At 54.5% G+C, this 16665-nt stretch overlaps 1 protein-coding gene across 2 annotated transcripts in view; it reads left to right on the top strand.

The window, feature by feature from the left end:
* The window catches only part of LOC144947700 (corrinoid adenosyltransferase MMAB-like), a 36992-nt gene extending 21115 nt beyond the window's left edge, over positions 1-15877 (top strand). For both annotated transcript variants that reach the window (XM_078877002.1, XM_078877003.1), the window contains 2 exons: positions 12742-12968; positions 15489-15877. In XM_078877002.1, the coding sequence (XP_078733128.1) occupies positions 12742-12968; positions 15489-15697 (436 nt within the window). In that variant the 3' untranslated portion in view covers positions 15698-15877. The remainder of the gene's footprint in view (positions 1-12741; positions 12969-15488) is intronic.
* The last annotated feature ends 788 nt before the right edge of the window (positions 15878-16665 follow it).

Raw genomic sequence — 16665 nt, 5'->3', positions numbered from 1 at the left:
CCATCACCATCATTACCACCATCACCACCACCAACACCATCACCACCACCATCACCACCACCACCATCATCACGTGCCTCCAGACTCCCCCCGCCCCCCCTCGTGGATCGTATTTTCATGAGCAGCTATTTCTGTCTTCACTTTATGTGTTTCTTTTCAAAGCCTTACAGTAAAAGTGATGAATGCGTGTGACACCGACTGTAGCCATGCTATGTGAAGTTGAAACAACACGCTGCACGTGTTTGTTTATATAAATTATCACGGTGCGCCCGTAATGATTTGTCGTCGGCGGGGTTCGTGGCTTCTGAAATGCGCCGCTGGCTTCGTGCGAGGCGTGAGCGGCGGGGCAAGGAGCGGGCACGTGGAGCTGGCTGGCTTGGGGGGGGGGGCTGCCACTGCTGGAAAATACTAGGGGGTGGGGGGGTGAAGGGAGTTTGTGAAGAACCCGATCCCACTCTGGCTGCCGGCCAATGATGAACTTCGCCAGCGGTGAGTGCAGCGTGCCACAGGCGAGGGTCGGGGTGGGGTGTGGGGAACAGAGGGCCCCGTGAGCGGTACGCGTGGGCCAAGGTCTCAGAGCAGCAGTGGCAGGCAGCAGTTGTAGCAGCAGCAGAAGCAGTGTCAGCACCAGTCGGTGCAGCAGTAGCACCAGCAGAACGAATAATTTAAGCAGCACCAACAACATCATCACCAGCAGTTGCAGTTGACACTAGCAGCAGCACCACCAGAATTAACATCAGCACTAGCAGCAGCATCAGCAGCAGTAGCACAGGGAGACGGGGGGGGGGGGATCAGCTGTCTTCAGCACGCGAGAGGAGGATGTCCGACTTCATGGTGAATGTGCTCAACGAGCTGCTCATGGACGAACACGGCCTCTACAGCTTGCCCTGCGACCACTGCAACGAGGTCTTCCCCGGCATCCTCGTGGGAGACGCGTACGTTGCACGCAGCGGCCTCCATCGCACGGCAGCGCGCGGCGGTTAGAGAGCGCCCAGTGAATGATCTCTATCCGTCGAGCGGGGAGGAGGCTCACGGTAAACGATCGTAACCAGATGATGCTCATATTGACCCCCCCCCCCCCCCCCACGTGGAGCAGGAGCGCAGCTGCGTGGTCACCACATCTACGCCTCTATATGAGGAACGAAACAGGTGGACTTCTCTACAAATCTGGCTGTCGCCTGATGAAGCTAGTTGTAATTGCTGGCGAAACGTCGTACTCAGCTTGTAAATGTCGTGGCTTGGCTCTCCAACACACCGGTGTGCTGTACTAGTGGTGAATTGGCCACGTTCTGTTTAGCACGTAGGCGTCAACTTATTTTGAGGTTTTGCGCAAGACCTCAACGCGTAAAAAAAAAACCCAGCGCTAAAAGAACTCTTTGCGCGTATGCGCTTTATTTATTTATTTACTCTCCCTGGAAGCCGTTCCATGGGATGCCGCGCTTGCGAATTCAAACGCCGATGCAGACAAACGCTACGCTGGGACGCATCGCAAAAAGCTGATTGCGTGCTCACGATGTGGCTTTCATTACATGACAGAACGCGCCAGGCAACCGTGGTCTCTGCGGCGCTGTGAAGCCGCCGAGTTCGATTCCCAGCCACGGCAAATATCAGCGGCGCGTGATCTCTGAACAGGTCCTGAGTCACCCTGCGCACGCCGGCCCCGCACTAAGCAGTGTGGTGAAGTATGGTGAAACAGCCCCCCCCCCCCCCCAATGAACGACGCAGAAGTGTGAGGGAGGGCCTTCATCCAGCAGTGGAATTGTCAATGACGCGTTGCAGTTTTGATGTCGATATAATCTCCAAAAAGGCAACAACGACTTCGTGGCGGGCGGACAGCATCCTCGTGACGAGCTGTCTGGTCTGGGGTGTTGTTTTTATTTACAGGGACGTGATATTATTAGCGGAAAGCGGTGGAACAAAAACAAATGGGTGGAGATGATGGCAAAGTGGAAAGGTTCAATTTAGAGTAAAACGAGATGATAAGAAATGACAGTGGGTAAATTAAATAGAATTTCAAGAAAATTGCCACGGCAATAAAGTTGTTGTTTCTTTACATATGGCCTATTTGATGGTGATGATGATGGTGATTATTATTTCGTTTCCTGCCACTCCATTGCTGAATGAAGGTCTTCCCATGCCGTGCCATTCTAGGGTGGGGGGCGGGGGAATTGTTTGACCATACTTCACCTCCAAGGTCGCACTCATTACACACAAAGTGCTTGCCGCAAATGAACCACAATACCACGCTGATCTCGTCAAGGGGCATAAATCACCATCAAGCAAACTCCGGCCATCGCAGCAGCAGCAGCAGCAGCGCCTTTTGGCTGCTCGCCATCGAACTAAGGCGGTGGTCACCGCATCATCATCGCGCGGCGCTTTCAGACGCGCTTCTGCGGCCGTCTGGAACGCTCTTCCTTCCGATATCAGGAAGCCACTGGAGCTGTGCACTTTTACGTCATCTAGAAGGAAAACTAATTTCTTTAGAACTGCTCTTTGTGTGTAGTTTGCTGTCCTTCCCCCTCGCGCCTCCGATTAGCACGGCTGGCTACGTACGGTGCAAAATAAGTCTAACGTACTACACACTTCACCACACTGCTTCATACCGGTTGGCGAATGTGGGGAGGTGTCCAGAACCGATTGATGCATCATTCGCCATTATAACGTTAGCCGTTGCCGGGAATTGAACTTAGGTGGGCTGGATCAGAGAGCAGTGTGCTAAACCGCTGCACCACCACCGCTGCTCCATAAGACTCAAAATAAACTGAATTGCAGCAGATTGTGAGCAAGGTCGTGAGAAGGGGAATAGAGCGATGTAAGTGCTACGCAAGAGATAATTTTCCACATTGGGAGCAGCAAATGAACAGAATCGTCCCCATCAAGCACAGTTCCGTCGGTCTAATTAAATACAATTGTGGATTAAGTATTTTAGAACTATCGTTTTTCACCATTCGTCCTGCGGGGTATAACGTTTATAAGCAGTGTAATCCCTCTAAAGTATGTTGCTGAAACTACGGGGCGAAATAAGTTCAAACTAAAGTGGTTTACCGAAAGTTTTTTTACAACCACAGTGATGTATTCTAAGCAACGAGGACATTTCAGTGCGAGTATTTTTTTAATGAAACCAAAACAGATATCGCTCAGCATCGATGCTTCATGTCGTCCGGCGTATCCCTCGCGAGCCGCGTTCTTACTCCTGCCTGCAGGCGACACAGAAAATATTCGGCAATGAATGCGTAGCCCACTCCGCGCTGACCAGCGTGGCGAAGTATGGTCAAAACAACTCCCATGAGTGACACGGCTTGGGGCAGGCCTTCATCGAGCAGTGGATTGACAAAACTATATTGGTCTTTTAAATTGACCCAGCCAGGTGATGCGAGAGTTGTTGACTTACAATCGTCATTATCATTTATTTTTACCTACGTGACTTTACCGAAAAAAAACCTAAGAGTATGAATCCTTGCAGTCACGAAAGTTTCAAATCTAGAATTACAATCGTCAGGTTTTGCGTTCAAATCCCTTTCGGGAGTTGGCTCGGCTTGCATCCCTCTGGAGTTGATACTTATAAATGGCACTTTCATAATACAGATTTGTTTTGGGTTAGATTGCGTAAATATATAAATGTGTCGTGAAACCCGCCACCACCCGACACAGCCAATGCCACTTTGTGGGAAGCCAGCGGTGATAAATGAATGGTCCCAGCCGTAGCAATATGAAATTTCCACTGCTGGGATTGAGCGCCGCCAAAACTCAACAAATTATTTGGTGATGCTGCTGCTGCTGCTGAAGGCACCCGTGGTGGCTATGAGATGTTAACTACCTCGCCTGGTATACATGAGGTCGTGGGTTCGATCTCGACCGTGACACCTGCTGTATATTTGGAGTTTGCGTGTCTCTCTCATCACCATCACGGCGGCTATGAGATGTTGACTCCCTCGCCATGTATACAGGAGGTCTTGAGTTTGATCTCGGCCCTGACTCCTGCTGTATATTTAGAGTTAGGTGTCTCTCTCCCCGTGGTCGCGTGGATTTTTCTCCGGGTCCTCTGGGTTTTCATTCCACATTTAGTATCAACGTCACGCGTTTAGAGTATTTGGCTGCTATAAATATCCAAATGATGATACACCAATTCGTTGAGCCATCATTTCTGATGGCCAAGTCGCTTCTGAAAAAGAGCTACATAGCTCAGTGGGCCTTACCTGGTAAAATAAAAAATAGTTTAGAGTTGGCAGTGGTGCACAAATAACAAATAAATAAATAAACTCTACACATTCGGCAATAAAACTGTGGCCTTTAAAAGAAAAATAGAAAATCTGTGATATTTTGGGCAATGGCGTGGAAGCGCCATTGCCTGAAATGCTGCCTCAACGTCGTATTTGAGCCGAGAGAGAAAGAGGGACTTTGCTGTGGATGTGTGCGGTCTGAAAGCGCCGCGTGTTGATCCAATCCAGTCAAGTTGTCGATCTAAAGATAGCGCGGAGACTTGAGGACAAGTCGCCGCTCCGCTGATATATCGAATGCAGCAGATGCGGGAGCTGCAGCGACACTCCCCGTCACTTAGAAACACGCGGCGCCAGCTCTCAATTGTCAACGCTGATGCATCGGCGGAGCGATATTTATAAAAACAGGGGGGGGGGGGGATGAGACGATGAAGAATGGCACGATAATCACCGCTTGTCACGCGTTCTCACTTTGCTTTGTTTGCATCCACGACATCATTGTACATCCATGTCAAACACGCGTCACGCTGGTCGTCGGGTTTCCTGAATATATCGAAGTTTGGAGCCCCACGTGTCAATCTGCTTCGCACGGAATATACGCAAACGGGTGCGGGTTTTTAGTTTTCTTCAACATTTTATCGACGATTATTTTCCTCCCCGCCGCCTCCGATCATTAATTTTACTCTTCGCCTATTTTGATTTCAAGCTTCTTTCGTGACTGCAGGGATTCATATTCTTGGTTCTTTCGGTAAAGTCACGTAGAAGGGAAACAATAAAATAATACAAATGAAGTATTGGAAAATGACGGCAGGAAACTCCTTGACGGGAACACACTTCTTTTATTAAATCTTGACTTGTAACAATACAACGCGTGGCCTCTCTTCTTCACAATGCGCTTCTCTTGACTCTGGATTCTGTGCTGCCGGCTCTCTGTGCCTCGTGTAGACTCCGCGCCTCGGCTACACTCCTCTCTCGCCTCGTGTAGACTCTGCGCCTCTGCTACACTCTCCACTCGCCTCGTGTAGACTTTGCATCTCTCTCTCTGGCTACACCGTATGCATACTCGGCTCGTGTAGACCTTCCTCTCTCGCTGGCTACACCGTATGCATACTCGGCTCGTGTAGACCGTTCTCTCTCGCTGGCTACACACTATACATTACTCAGCTCGTGTAGACCGTTCTCTCTCGCTGGCTACACACTATACATTACTCAGCTCGTGTAGACCGTTCTCTCTCGCTGGCTACACACTATACATTACTCAGCTCGTGTAGACCGTTCTCTCTCGCTGGCTACACACTTATACCTTACTCCCCTCTACTCTCCATTACTCTCCTCTCCGGGCTCTATCTCTGCACCTTCGTCTTCATTCTTAGATGGTTCCACTTCTGCCCCTGCTCCTCTGTGCATCACCTTATATACCCCTTCTTCCCGGGAGACGGAGCGGATGCGGACCTCAACGTCGGCACCGCTCCTCAGTTACCCAATCCCCACGCGCTATCCCTACGATCCGGTTCCGCTCAGCGCGTGTTTCCACTCCCCGACCAATCACACCGCGCTGCTACCCGATCACTCCCTCTGGGCGCGTCACCGGCACACAGCCAATCAGCAGCACTACCCCCACCCGCGCACTGACGCCTGCTCCTCCCCGTCAGCGCGCGTCACCACACACACACCCGTACATACGCGCTGGCACACGACATATACACCCAGCGCGTATCACCACTACATCACCCCCTCCCACATAGCTCGCAGCCGGCCCGGCTGCTAACAACAACCAACCGCGACGATAAAACGACAACCAACAAAAAAAAAACCCCGTAACCCCCCGAGTGTGCCCCGTAACATAACACAACAACAACAACAACAAGAATAACTATGTACAGATTGACAATGAACCCGAAAAGTCAACAATAACACGATACGAGCAAATTCGAAACGAACGCGCCCCACGTCCCTGCGACTACACGCAGTGACGAGGCGCTCCAACTGCCCCGACTCCTCACGAGGCAGGTCATGCAAAGTAGCACGACCTGGCGCGAGTCCGTCTGGCTGGTCCATCGTATGGGGCGGGACACTGACGACCGTCCGGCGGTTCCGGCTGCTCCAGACGGCGCGGAACGGGCCTGAAAGGGCCGGCCCCGCCGCGGAGATCCGGCCGCCGGTGATCGGCAGCTGTCAGTTCCGAGACACCTGGGAGCAGATCAGGCGAAAATACGTGTGGATCAGGCAGAGACATTTCCCCCTCTGGGTCGCCGGTCACGTCACACGCCCGGCCATCACGACACAAGGGGAGGCCATATGGAGGCGAGAACGGTTTCAGTCGGGAGGGGTGAACGTACCACCGGCGCTTTCCCCACTTTATCTGAACGCACTGGGGCCGTGCAACGCGCACGACCTCCACGGGTCCCCTCCACGGTCTCAACAATTTAGGCGACGTAGCCAAGGGTGCCTGAGGGCAATGCAGCCAGGCCCTGTCACCTGGTTTCCATTCGTGCATGGACACCTTCCGTGCCCGCAACCGTTCATTAGCAATTTGGCGAGCCCGCGAATTAAGCCGCGCGGCCTCCCTCGCCTCTGTCAGCTTGTGAATATTAAACTTAATATGTTCTGCCAAATTAGAATTAGTTCGTGGAGCGGACAGGCCAAGTTGCGTTTCTATTGGCGGGTCAGCTTCCCGACCGTACATCAAATAGAATGGGGAAAACCCCGTAGCTGCATGGGGGGCCATTCTATACGCGGCAAGGACTCCCGGGACCTGCAGGTCCCAATCTACATGTGCCTCGCACACCTGCTGGCACAGCATGGAAGTCAAGGTTTTGTGGAGTCTCTCCACCATCCCGTCAGTCTGCGGGTGGTACGGGGAGGTACGCACCTTCTTGGTACCCAACAGATCGCACACCTCTTGCAACAATTTACTCGAAAAATTTTTACCTTGGTCGGTCAGCAGGCGTTCGGGAGCCTCCTTGTCCAGGACATAGCCCTGGACGAAGGCATCCGTCACAGCCGCTGCCGACTGGTTAGCGAGAGGCCACGCCATAGGCCATCGGGTAAAGTATTCGACCCCCACTAACAAATATTTATTCCCTCTCGGCGTGACTGGGAAGGGCCCCAAAATATCGAGTGCAACGAGCTCGTTGGTACGCGAGACCTGAATAGATTGCAGCGGTGGATTAGCTGCCACGGCCGGTGGTTTACGCCTGGCGCACTCAACGCACCCCTTCAGAATATGCACCACATCACTTCCCATTCCCGACCAGTAATAGTCACGCTGAAGCAGGGCAAGCGTCTTGTTAACTCCCAAGTGCAAGAGGCGTTCGTGTGCCGCCAAGACAACCCTCCCCCTCACAGCGGAAGGCACCACGAGTGCGTTCCGCCGGGACAAACTGTCCCATTTCAATAACACGCCCCGCTCAAGTACATAGGAGCCGGTACGCTCCTGGTCCCCCTCGGGACCCCCAACCTTGCGGCGCAATGCTAGCAGCGAGCTGTCCGCCATCTGGAGGCGGCCCCATTCGCTGAGCGACAGCGAGAGCAGCGAGTCCCGACCCTGAGAGGCAGTGGAATCATCCCCGATCGGTGCGCCCGCTGTCGCAGCCAGTGCCCCCATCTCCCCCGCAAGCGTCGGTTTACAGCGCGCCGATCCCGACAAACACGCGCATTCATCACAAGGCAACAACCGCGACAAGCAATCGGCATTCGTGTGTCGCAACCCCTTACGGTACGTAGTCGTAAACTGATAGTCCTGGAAGACTTCCAACCAACGCGACAACTGGCCCGAGGGCTGGGCGACCCTCAATGAATACTGTAGCGCCGCGTGGTCCGTTCGGACTGTAAAGTGACGACCATAAAGATATGGCCTAAACTGCTGCACAAAAAAAACAATGGCAAGCAGCTCGCGACGGGTGACACAGTAGCGCTGCTCCGCCGGAGACAACACCCTACTACCGTAGGCGACAACTCTTTCGACACCCCCAACGACTTGGGATAGCACCCCCCCAATGCCCGTGTTGCTAGCATCCGTGTCCAGCAAAAAGGGACTGGCAAAATCGGGATAACACAAGGGTGGGGCACCCACCAAGGCGTCCCGGAGGGAGCGAAACGCGGCCTCCTCCTCCGGTCCCCATTTGAACTTCACTCCCTTCGCCGTTAGAGCGTGCAAGGGTTTTGCAATAGTGGCGAAGTGCTCAACGAACCGCCGATAATAAGAAGCAAACCCGATGAAACTACGCACGTCGGAAACGGACGTAGGTGTCGGCCACGAACCGACACAATCCGTCTTCGCGGGATCGGTGGAGATCCCCGAAGAATCGACAATGTGACCCAAGTATCTAACGGACCTACGAAGGAGGTGACATTTGGCCGGTTTAAATTTCAACTTAGCCGATCGCATTCGCAAGAACACCCCTCTCAATCGCCGGAGGTGTTCCTCAAACGTTTTACTGAAAACAATGACATCGTCCATATAAATCAAGCATGTATCCCACTGCAAGCCCGACAAAACCAGCTCCATAAGTCGCTGAAACGTCGCTGGAGAGGAGTGAAGTCCCATGGGTAACCAATTAAACTGGAACAGCCCCCCTGGAGTCCGAAATGCTGTCTTAGGTTTCGACTCTTCGTCGAGCGGCAACTGCCAAAACCCCGATAACAAATCAAGAGTCGAAAAATATCGCGCACCAGACAATGCATCGAGGGACTCATCCATCCTGGGGAGCGGATACGCGTCAGCCACAGAGATCTTATTCAGGCGACGGAAATCAACGCAGAATCGCAGGGACCCGTCCTGCTTCTTAACCAGCACAATAGGCGCTCCCCACGGGCTAGAGGAGGGCGAAATAATATCGGCTTCTAACATATCGTTAACAGCCGACTGAACATGTTCCTTCTCCACGGGACTCAGTCGGAAGGGATTTAGCCTGACTGGCGCCGCATCGCCCGTTTCAATGTGATGGTGCAACAAATCCGTGCACCCAATGTCATACTTATGTTTACTGAATACATCAGAGAATTCAATGAGCAACTCGCGCAGCGCACCCAACTGCGCCGCCGACAAATCGTCCGAGGCGGCACATAACGAATGGACCCACTCAAGGTCTTCCCTTGGCTCAACGTTCCGCGCGGGGCTCGAGCCCACCTGCGCAACCAACCCATCATCCCCAGGGACCTGCGCCGCGTGAGCCAGCACGGTGCCCTGCGGAATGACAGCTGGTCGCGACCCCGCGTTCAAAACCATCACAAACGGATCCCTGTCAGCCCGCACCAAAGTGTGAGCCACCGATAAATCAAGACCCCCGACAGCCTTGTTAGAAGGACCCAAAAGCATACTCTGTCCCGAAGCCTCCCTCACCCATGGTTTCCGCAACCGGAGGGGAATCAACATCTGTGAACCCGGGGGCACTTGCACTGTCTGCGTCGCCACCGCTTGTATCGTAGCGCACGCCGTCCGAATGTCAGTAGGGCCCGTCAAAAATGAAATCCGGCGACCCGATGGCAGTTCAATGCATCGTTGGTCGATAAGAATTTTAATGGGCATTTTAGCCAAAAAGTCAGTGCCCAAAAGACACGGAACTGCCAAAGAAGACGAAACGAAAACGGGTCCCGACAATTTGATATCTCCAATGCAAATGGACGCCCTAACCTGACCGATAATGCCCAACGATCCCCCATTAGCGGCGTAAAATGGCACATCCACTGGAAGCAGCGGACGACATTGGACCGGAAGAATATTATAAATGAGGTCCGATATAATAGTTGCCGATGCCCCCGTGTCCACTAACACCCTAATCTCAACCCCATCAATAGATCCCGTAACAACGGACGAACCCGCCGAAGCAGCCACAATTCTATGCCCCAATTCCGCCCATTCAATGTCTCCCTGGTCCCGGCCGAACCCCCCTCGCCGAACCGAATCCCCGAACCTTAACCGGCCCTCCTCCGCCGCAACGCGGCGTCCCATGTGTGCCGAATAAACAGGCCGAGCGTGTGAGGTGCCGCGACTTGCCGGGGATTGTAGAGATGACTTGGGCTCTCGGTCGTCGTCCAGCCGAGCTCCCATGGTGCGCTGCCGCGGAGCGCGGCACCCGGACGCCACGTGGCCCCGGAGGCCGCAGTTATAGCACGTGACGAGGGTCGGAGTAGATCTTGGTTGCTCCGACTTTCGGCCCGATCGCAGAGGCGACCGGGCCCCCGGCCTCCAGTCCCCTGGTCGTCCCGTGGCGAACGCCTCCTCTCGTGGGCTGACGACTTGGGGTTCGGCGACCACCAAACCCGGGGCTGCGACGACAGCAGCGTTGCAACCAACGCCTTGCTTCCGTTGTAGGGCCTCGTGCGCTTGAATACTCGTGGCGACTCTCAAAGAAGAAATATCAATCTCGTCAGCTGTGTTGATAGGGACCCCCAGGTCCTGCGCCAACTTGAGCAGCTGCTCCAAAACCATCGCGTCTTGGCCCTCCTCGTCCATCCGAGGGAACGCAGCATCAGCAAGAGCCAGCAACGCCGTGCGATAGGCCAGCGCGGTCTCCGTGGCCGCTTTCCGTCTTGCGTAGAACTGATGGCGGCACGTAGAGGGAGGCCCGTAGACCCTGGCCAACAACCCCAGCGCATCCTTCAGCGTGGAGCGGTCCGACTTCCGTGCAGCCCTGAAGGCCGCGAGCGCATCGTCGTCCAGCATGGCGGGCAATGCCCGCAGCGCCGTAGCATCGGACCACGCTGACATCTCTTGATGCGCCAAAAACCTTCGCTGAAATTGGCCCCAGTCTCCGCCTTCCGCCTTGAAGGCTGACAACGTGGGCAGGCGCTGCTGAAAAATGAAGTCATCCGCCTCGTGGTTCCTCTCCGCCTGTCCGTCGGTGTCTAAGATGGCGGCTCCAGCAGCAGACGTAAGATGGCGGACCCCCTCGCGCGCTGATGACGTCGATGCGCGCGCTTGGGAACCCACCACCACGTGGCGCTCGCCGTTCCCGCCAAAAGTAGGCCCAGGCGCAATGGCGGGAATCCCCCATTCGTTTTGGCGGGAATCTGCGGGGCGACCTTGTAAAATGTCCCCCACCGTCCCCGCTCCTCCCGACGAGCTGATCTCCGCCAAGATGGACGCGGCGGCGAGCAGCAGCTCCGCCAGTCGGGAGTGCGCCTCACGAAGCCCGGCGTCTGTCCCCGGTCGCTCGGCCGGCGCCGTCGACGGACCCTGCAGCGTGGGCAAGTCCTCTTCCTCACCCCCCGCCACCAGCGGCCCCGAGTCGTCCAGGTCTTCCTCGCGGTCAATCCCGTGGGTCCTACGGGTCTTCCTCGTCTCCATACTTGGAAGCCCGTTTCACTTCTGACGCCAGATGAAGTATTGGAAAATGACAGCAGGAAACTCCTTGACGGGAACACACTTCTTTTATTAAATCTTGACTTGTAACAATACAACGCGTGGCCTCTCTTCTTCACAATGCGCTTCTCTTGACTCTGGATTCTGTGCTGCCGGCTCTCTGTGCCTCGTGTAGACTCCGCGCCTCGGCTACACTCCTCTCTCGCCTCGTGTAGACTCTGCGCCTCTGCTACACTCTCCACTCGCCTCGTGTAGACTTTGCATCTCTCTCTCTGGCTACACCGTATGCATACTCGGCTCGTGTAGACCTTCCTCTCTCGCTGGCTACACCGTATGCATACTCGGCTCGTGTAGACCGTTCTCTCTCGCTGGCTACACACTATACATTACTCAGCTCGTGTAGACCGTTCTCTCTCGCTGGCTACACACTATACATTACTCAGCTCGTGTAGACCGTTCTCTCTCGCTGGCTACACACTATACATTACTCAGCTCGTGTAGACCGTTCTCTCTCGCTGGCTACACACTTATACCTCACTCCCCTCTACTCTCCATTACTCTCCTCTCCGGGCTCTATCTCTGCACCTTCGTCTTCATTCTTAGATGGTTCCACTTCTGCCCCTGCTCCTCTGTGCATCACCTTATATACCCCTTCTTCCCGGGAGACGGAGCGGATGCGGACCTCAACGTCGGCACCGCTCCTCAGTTACCCAATCCCCACGCGCTATCCCTACGATCCGGTTCCGCTCAGCGCGTGTTTCCACTCCCCGACCAATCACACCGCGCTGCTACCCGATCACTCCCTCTGGGCGCGTCACCGGCACACAGCCAATCAGCAGCACTACCCCCACCCGCGCACTGACGCCTGCTCCTCCCCGTCAGCGCGCGTCACCACACACACACCCGTACATACGCGCTGGCACACGACATATACACCCAGCGCGTATCACCACTACACAAATATAAAACAATAAAAATTCTCACGACGTTTCGACTGCAACACAAGCAATCGTCATCAGCTGTGAAATCCACAGCAAGAAGCTGTCTATCTTTGTCTATTGTCAGTGGTGGGGCACACGTCAGGGGCCGCACTAAAGGCCACCAGCGGCCGCCACTGACCCCCGCGGGGGGGGGGGGGGTGGAGGGCCTTGAAACGAGGCCACACGGTGGGCCCCGCTGTGACCGGGCATCTCTGTGCGTGTGCGCGGTGCCCCCCAGTGAGATCGCGCGGAGCGTCAGGAACCTCCATCGGCTGGGCGTGACGCACGTGCTGAACGCGGCCCACGGCACGACGCTGATGCACGTGGAGACGGGGGCCGAGTTCTACGAGGGGAGCGGCATCGCCTACCACGGCGTCCCCGCCTGCGACCTCGACTCGTACGACCTGGGCAAGTACTTCGAGGAAGGGGCCGAGTTCATCGAGAAGGCGCTCTCGCACCCCAAAGGTACCCGCAGGCTGTTGGGGCAAGAGCTGTTAGGGGCCATCCATAAATGACGTCACGCACCTGGGGGAGGGGGGGGGGTCAGACGTTTGTGACGATGTGTAACGAGGGGGGGGGGGGTGAGAACTCTGACGTCACATCAAAATGCGCAACTTTAAATAAATATGGACAACACGTTCTAGTTAATTAAATAGACTTTTTAATAAATGTTTTCTCCTACAACATCAGAGTGCAGTACCACATTAAATACGCACGACAATGACAATAGTTTAAAGCGATTTGAAGCATGTTTTATCTTCAAAATGGAAATATGGTTTTGGGGGGGGGGGGGGGCAGAGCTTTGTGACGTCATATTTGAGGGGGAGTCTGACTTTGTGTGACGAGGGGGTGGTCAAAATCGTCCAAAATCTCGTGACGTCATTTATGGACGGCCCCTTAGCGAGTAGCAACCTACGAAGGCCGGCGTGACACCCAAGCGGCCGCGTGGGGTGGCCAGCACCGCGCTCGGCCGCCTTTGTCTCTCCAGTGGCGACGCTTGCACACCGCACCAGGTCTTGCGTTTAAGGCCGAGTCGACCTAGGGGAGGCCCAGAACCGATTCAGAAATTCGTCACCGATGTTGACCGTGAGCGGGAATCGAACTCTGCCGACCGGGTCCGTGATGGCGCGGCGCCCTCCGTGTGCCCGCATCGCTCGCACCCCCCGATGACTCGGCACCGTGCCGGGTCTCGATCGACCGTCCGTGCACGTTGCCTGTGTCGGGGCGAGCGAGAGGGAGCGGCTGATTGGGCCTCGACAGCGACGGTGCAATTGGATCTCCCGTAGCGGCGGCGGGGTCAGAAGTCGTCAAAACCGAGGGCATCGGTGTTTCTTAAACATTGCGGCGAGTGACCGCAGTGATGGCTTCTTTCACGCCAACAATTCAGAGTTAAAGATTGACGTTATACGCAACAACATCGTACCCACAATACATTAGGGGCCGTCCATAAATGACGTCACGCGATTTTGGACGATTTTGACCCCCCCCCCCCTCGTCACACGGCGTCACAAAAAGTCAGACCCCCCCCCTCAAATATGACGTCACAAAGCACTCTGATGTTGTAGAAGAAAACATTTATTAAAGTCTATTTTATTAAGTAGAACCTGTTGTCTATATTTATTTAAAGTTGCGCCTTTTGATGTGACGTCACATTTCTCAACCCCCCCCCCCCCCTCGTCACACATCGTCACAAATGTCCGACCCCCCCCCCCTCCTCTAGGTGCGTGACGTCATTTACTTAATTAAATAGACTTTTAAAATAAATGTTTTCTCCTACAACATCAGAGTGCAGCGGCACATTAAATACGCACTACAATGACAATAGTTTAAAGCAATTTGGAGCATCTTTTAGTTTGGGGGGGGGCAGAGCTTTGTGACGTCACATTTGAGAGAGGTCTGACTTTTTGTGACGCCGTGTGCCGAGGGGGGCTCAAAAATCGTCCAAAATCGCGTGACGTCATTTATGGACGGCCCCTAACCCCACGATGGGTCTGTTTGACCATACTTCACCATGCTGGTCAGTGGTGCTCGGTGAGGGTGCAGTGCCCAGAACGGGCTCAGATGTCACTCCCCCCCCCCACTCCATCTTAGCTCTGCCGGGAATCAAACTCGGCTTTCGCCAGGTCTACCATGTGGCGTGCTAACAACCATTGTGCCTCCACTCTACCCCACTGGGTACATGCGCATCAAGATCGACTCTCCTCCGCAGCACGAGCCGAGCCTTGCATCGTGAGCTTAAGAAGCGATCTTGACGGACGCAACGATGTCGAGGCAGAGTCGAAGCGATTTCCTGCTCAATGGGACATTGACGCGGTGCTCATCGCCTGTCCAGAGCCAGAGGTGGAAATTCCACATCTCCATGGCAGAGGGATGAGCGTAGACCTTAACGGACGCAAAGTCGTAAATGATTTCCTGCTCAAACGGGACAATCACGCGATGCTCGTCGCCAGTTTGCAAAGCCCCTGAGCAAAGTGGTGGAAATTCCACATTCCTCTGGCGAGGGGTCATCACAACGAATGTCAATGTGCGGCACCGCGTGAGCGCCCGCTGGGCGCAATCGAAGCGTCGAGCCGTAGCGCACGGACGGCCTCTCTGCTGCGCGGCTGTGCGGGGCGCGTGACACGTGATCGCTCACCGCAGGCCGCTCGCTTGTCAGAGGTCGCAAACGGGTTTTGATTCCTTACCCGTACCCGGCCGCACCAGGGTCGCAAACGGGTACCCGTACCCTACCCGATACCCGGCTACCCGTACCCGGCCGGGTATCGGGTAGGGTACGAGTATCGGGTACACGATTGCGACCTCTGGGATGAAGCCATGTTGCAGACGCGGGTGGGTTGATTCTAGGAACTTGAATTGTGAGAAGAGACAAGACGTTGGGAAATGAGTGACAAACGGTGACTCACCAGTGACTCACGGCCTACCTGTACCCGGGTACGGGTATCGGGGGGTACCCGGTTGTGACTCTTGGTCGCTTGTTCCCCGCAGGCCGCGTGCTCGTTCACTGCCGCGAGGGCTACAGCCGCTCTCCCAGCCTCGTCGTCGCGTTCCTCATGCTGCGCCGAGGCCGCGATGTGCAGTCGGCGCTGCGCCAGGTGCGCTCCCGACGGGCCATCGGCCCCAACGACGGATTCCTGCGCCAGCTTCTCCGTCTCGAGTGCAGGCTGGCAGAGCAGCGCAAAGCGTCGGCGGATTGACTCCTTCAGCTTGTGGCTGTTGTTGTTGTTGATGTTGTTGATGTTGTGGTTCATCTTCTTGGTTCTTTCGGTAAAGTCACGTAGAAGGGAAATGATAAAATAATAATAAAACTTAATAAAATAATTCTCACGACGTTTCGGCCACAACGCAAGCAGCCGTCCTCAGGTGGAGAGCAGGTCTGTCGGGAAGACAGCGTCTGAATGAAACACCCCAGGCTTGGAGCGTATATTTAAGCTGGGTTGGAGGGGGAAAAGCGCCTTGACAAAAGAATTTGCATATCAAGAGGAATTTAGCAGATCATCCAACACAGCTTAAATATACGCTCCAAGCCCTGGGGTGTTTCATTCAGACGCTGTCTTCCCGACAGACCTGTTCTTCACCTGAGGACGGCTGCTTGCGTTGTGGCCGAAACGTCGTGAGAATTATTTTATTATGTTTTATTTTAATTAGCCCCCGCCCACTTTCGCACAACCACGCCCACTCCATAGCTGGCACCGTCCACGCAACAGCAGCAGCAGCCTTGCACGTTCTGGCCTCGGCCACGTCACGAGTCGAGTATGAAGCCAGAACATTTGAAACTGCTTGCCGAGATGTTGTTAATCGCCTGATGATGCTGGTTGTAATCTCCACTACAATGTCGGATACAAATTGTAAACAAACAACGATCTGCTTGCCCTTTCAACATTCCTCCGGTGTTGCTGACAAACCAAATCAATTGCCAAGTTTTGCCCGCCATGATCAACTTGATTCGGATTGGCAACGAGATCTTACCCTAAAGAAACCAGCAGTGAATCAAAATTTTGGTTGTGAAAGCCTACGGGTAAAAACATCATAATAATAATGTGGGGACGGAATCCTGATTTATAAAAAAATAAATTCAAGAGCTTCAGGCCACCGCGACCCAGCGAACTTTCATCAAGCGCGAGGACTCCCGTCTGGGCCAAACCCGGTGGCGTTTGGCAGCTTC

The sequence above is a fragment of the Lampetra fluviatilis genome, chromosome 46, assembly GCF_964198595.1.
Source record: "Lampetra fluviatilis chromosome 46, kcLamFluv1.1, whole genome shotgun sequence".
Taxonomy (NCBI): Eukaryota; Metazoa; Chordata; class Hyperoartia; order Petromyzontiformes; family Petromyzontidae; genus Lampetra; species Lampetra fluviatilis.
Note: the sequence above shows the minus strand (reverse complement) of the source record. Positions and strands in the feature narration are given on the sequence as shown.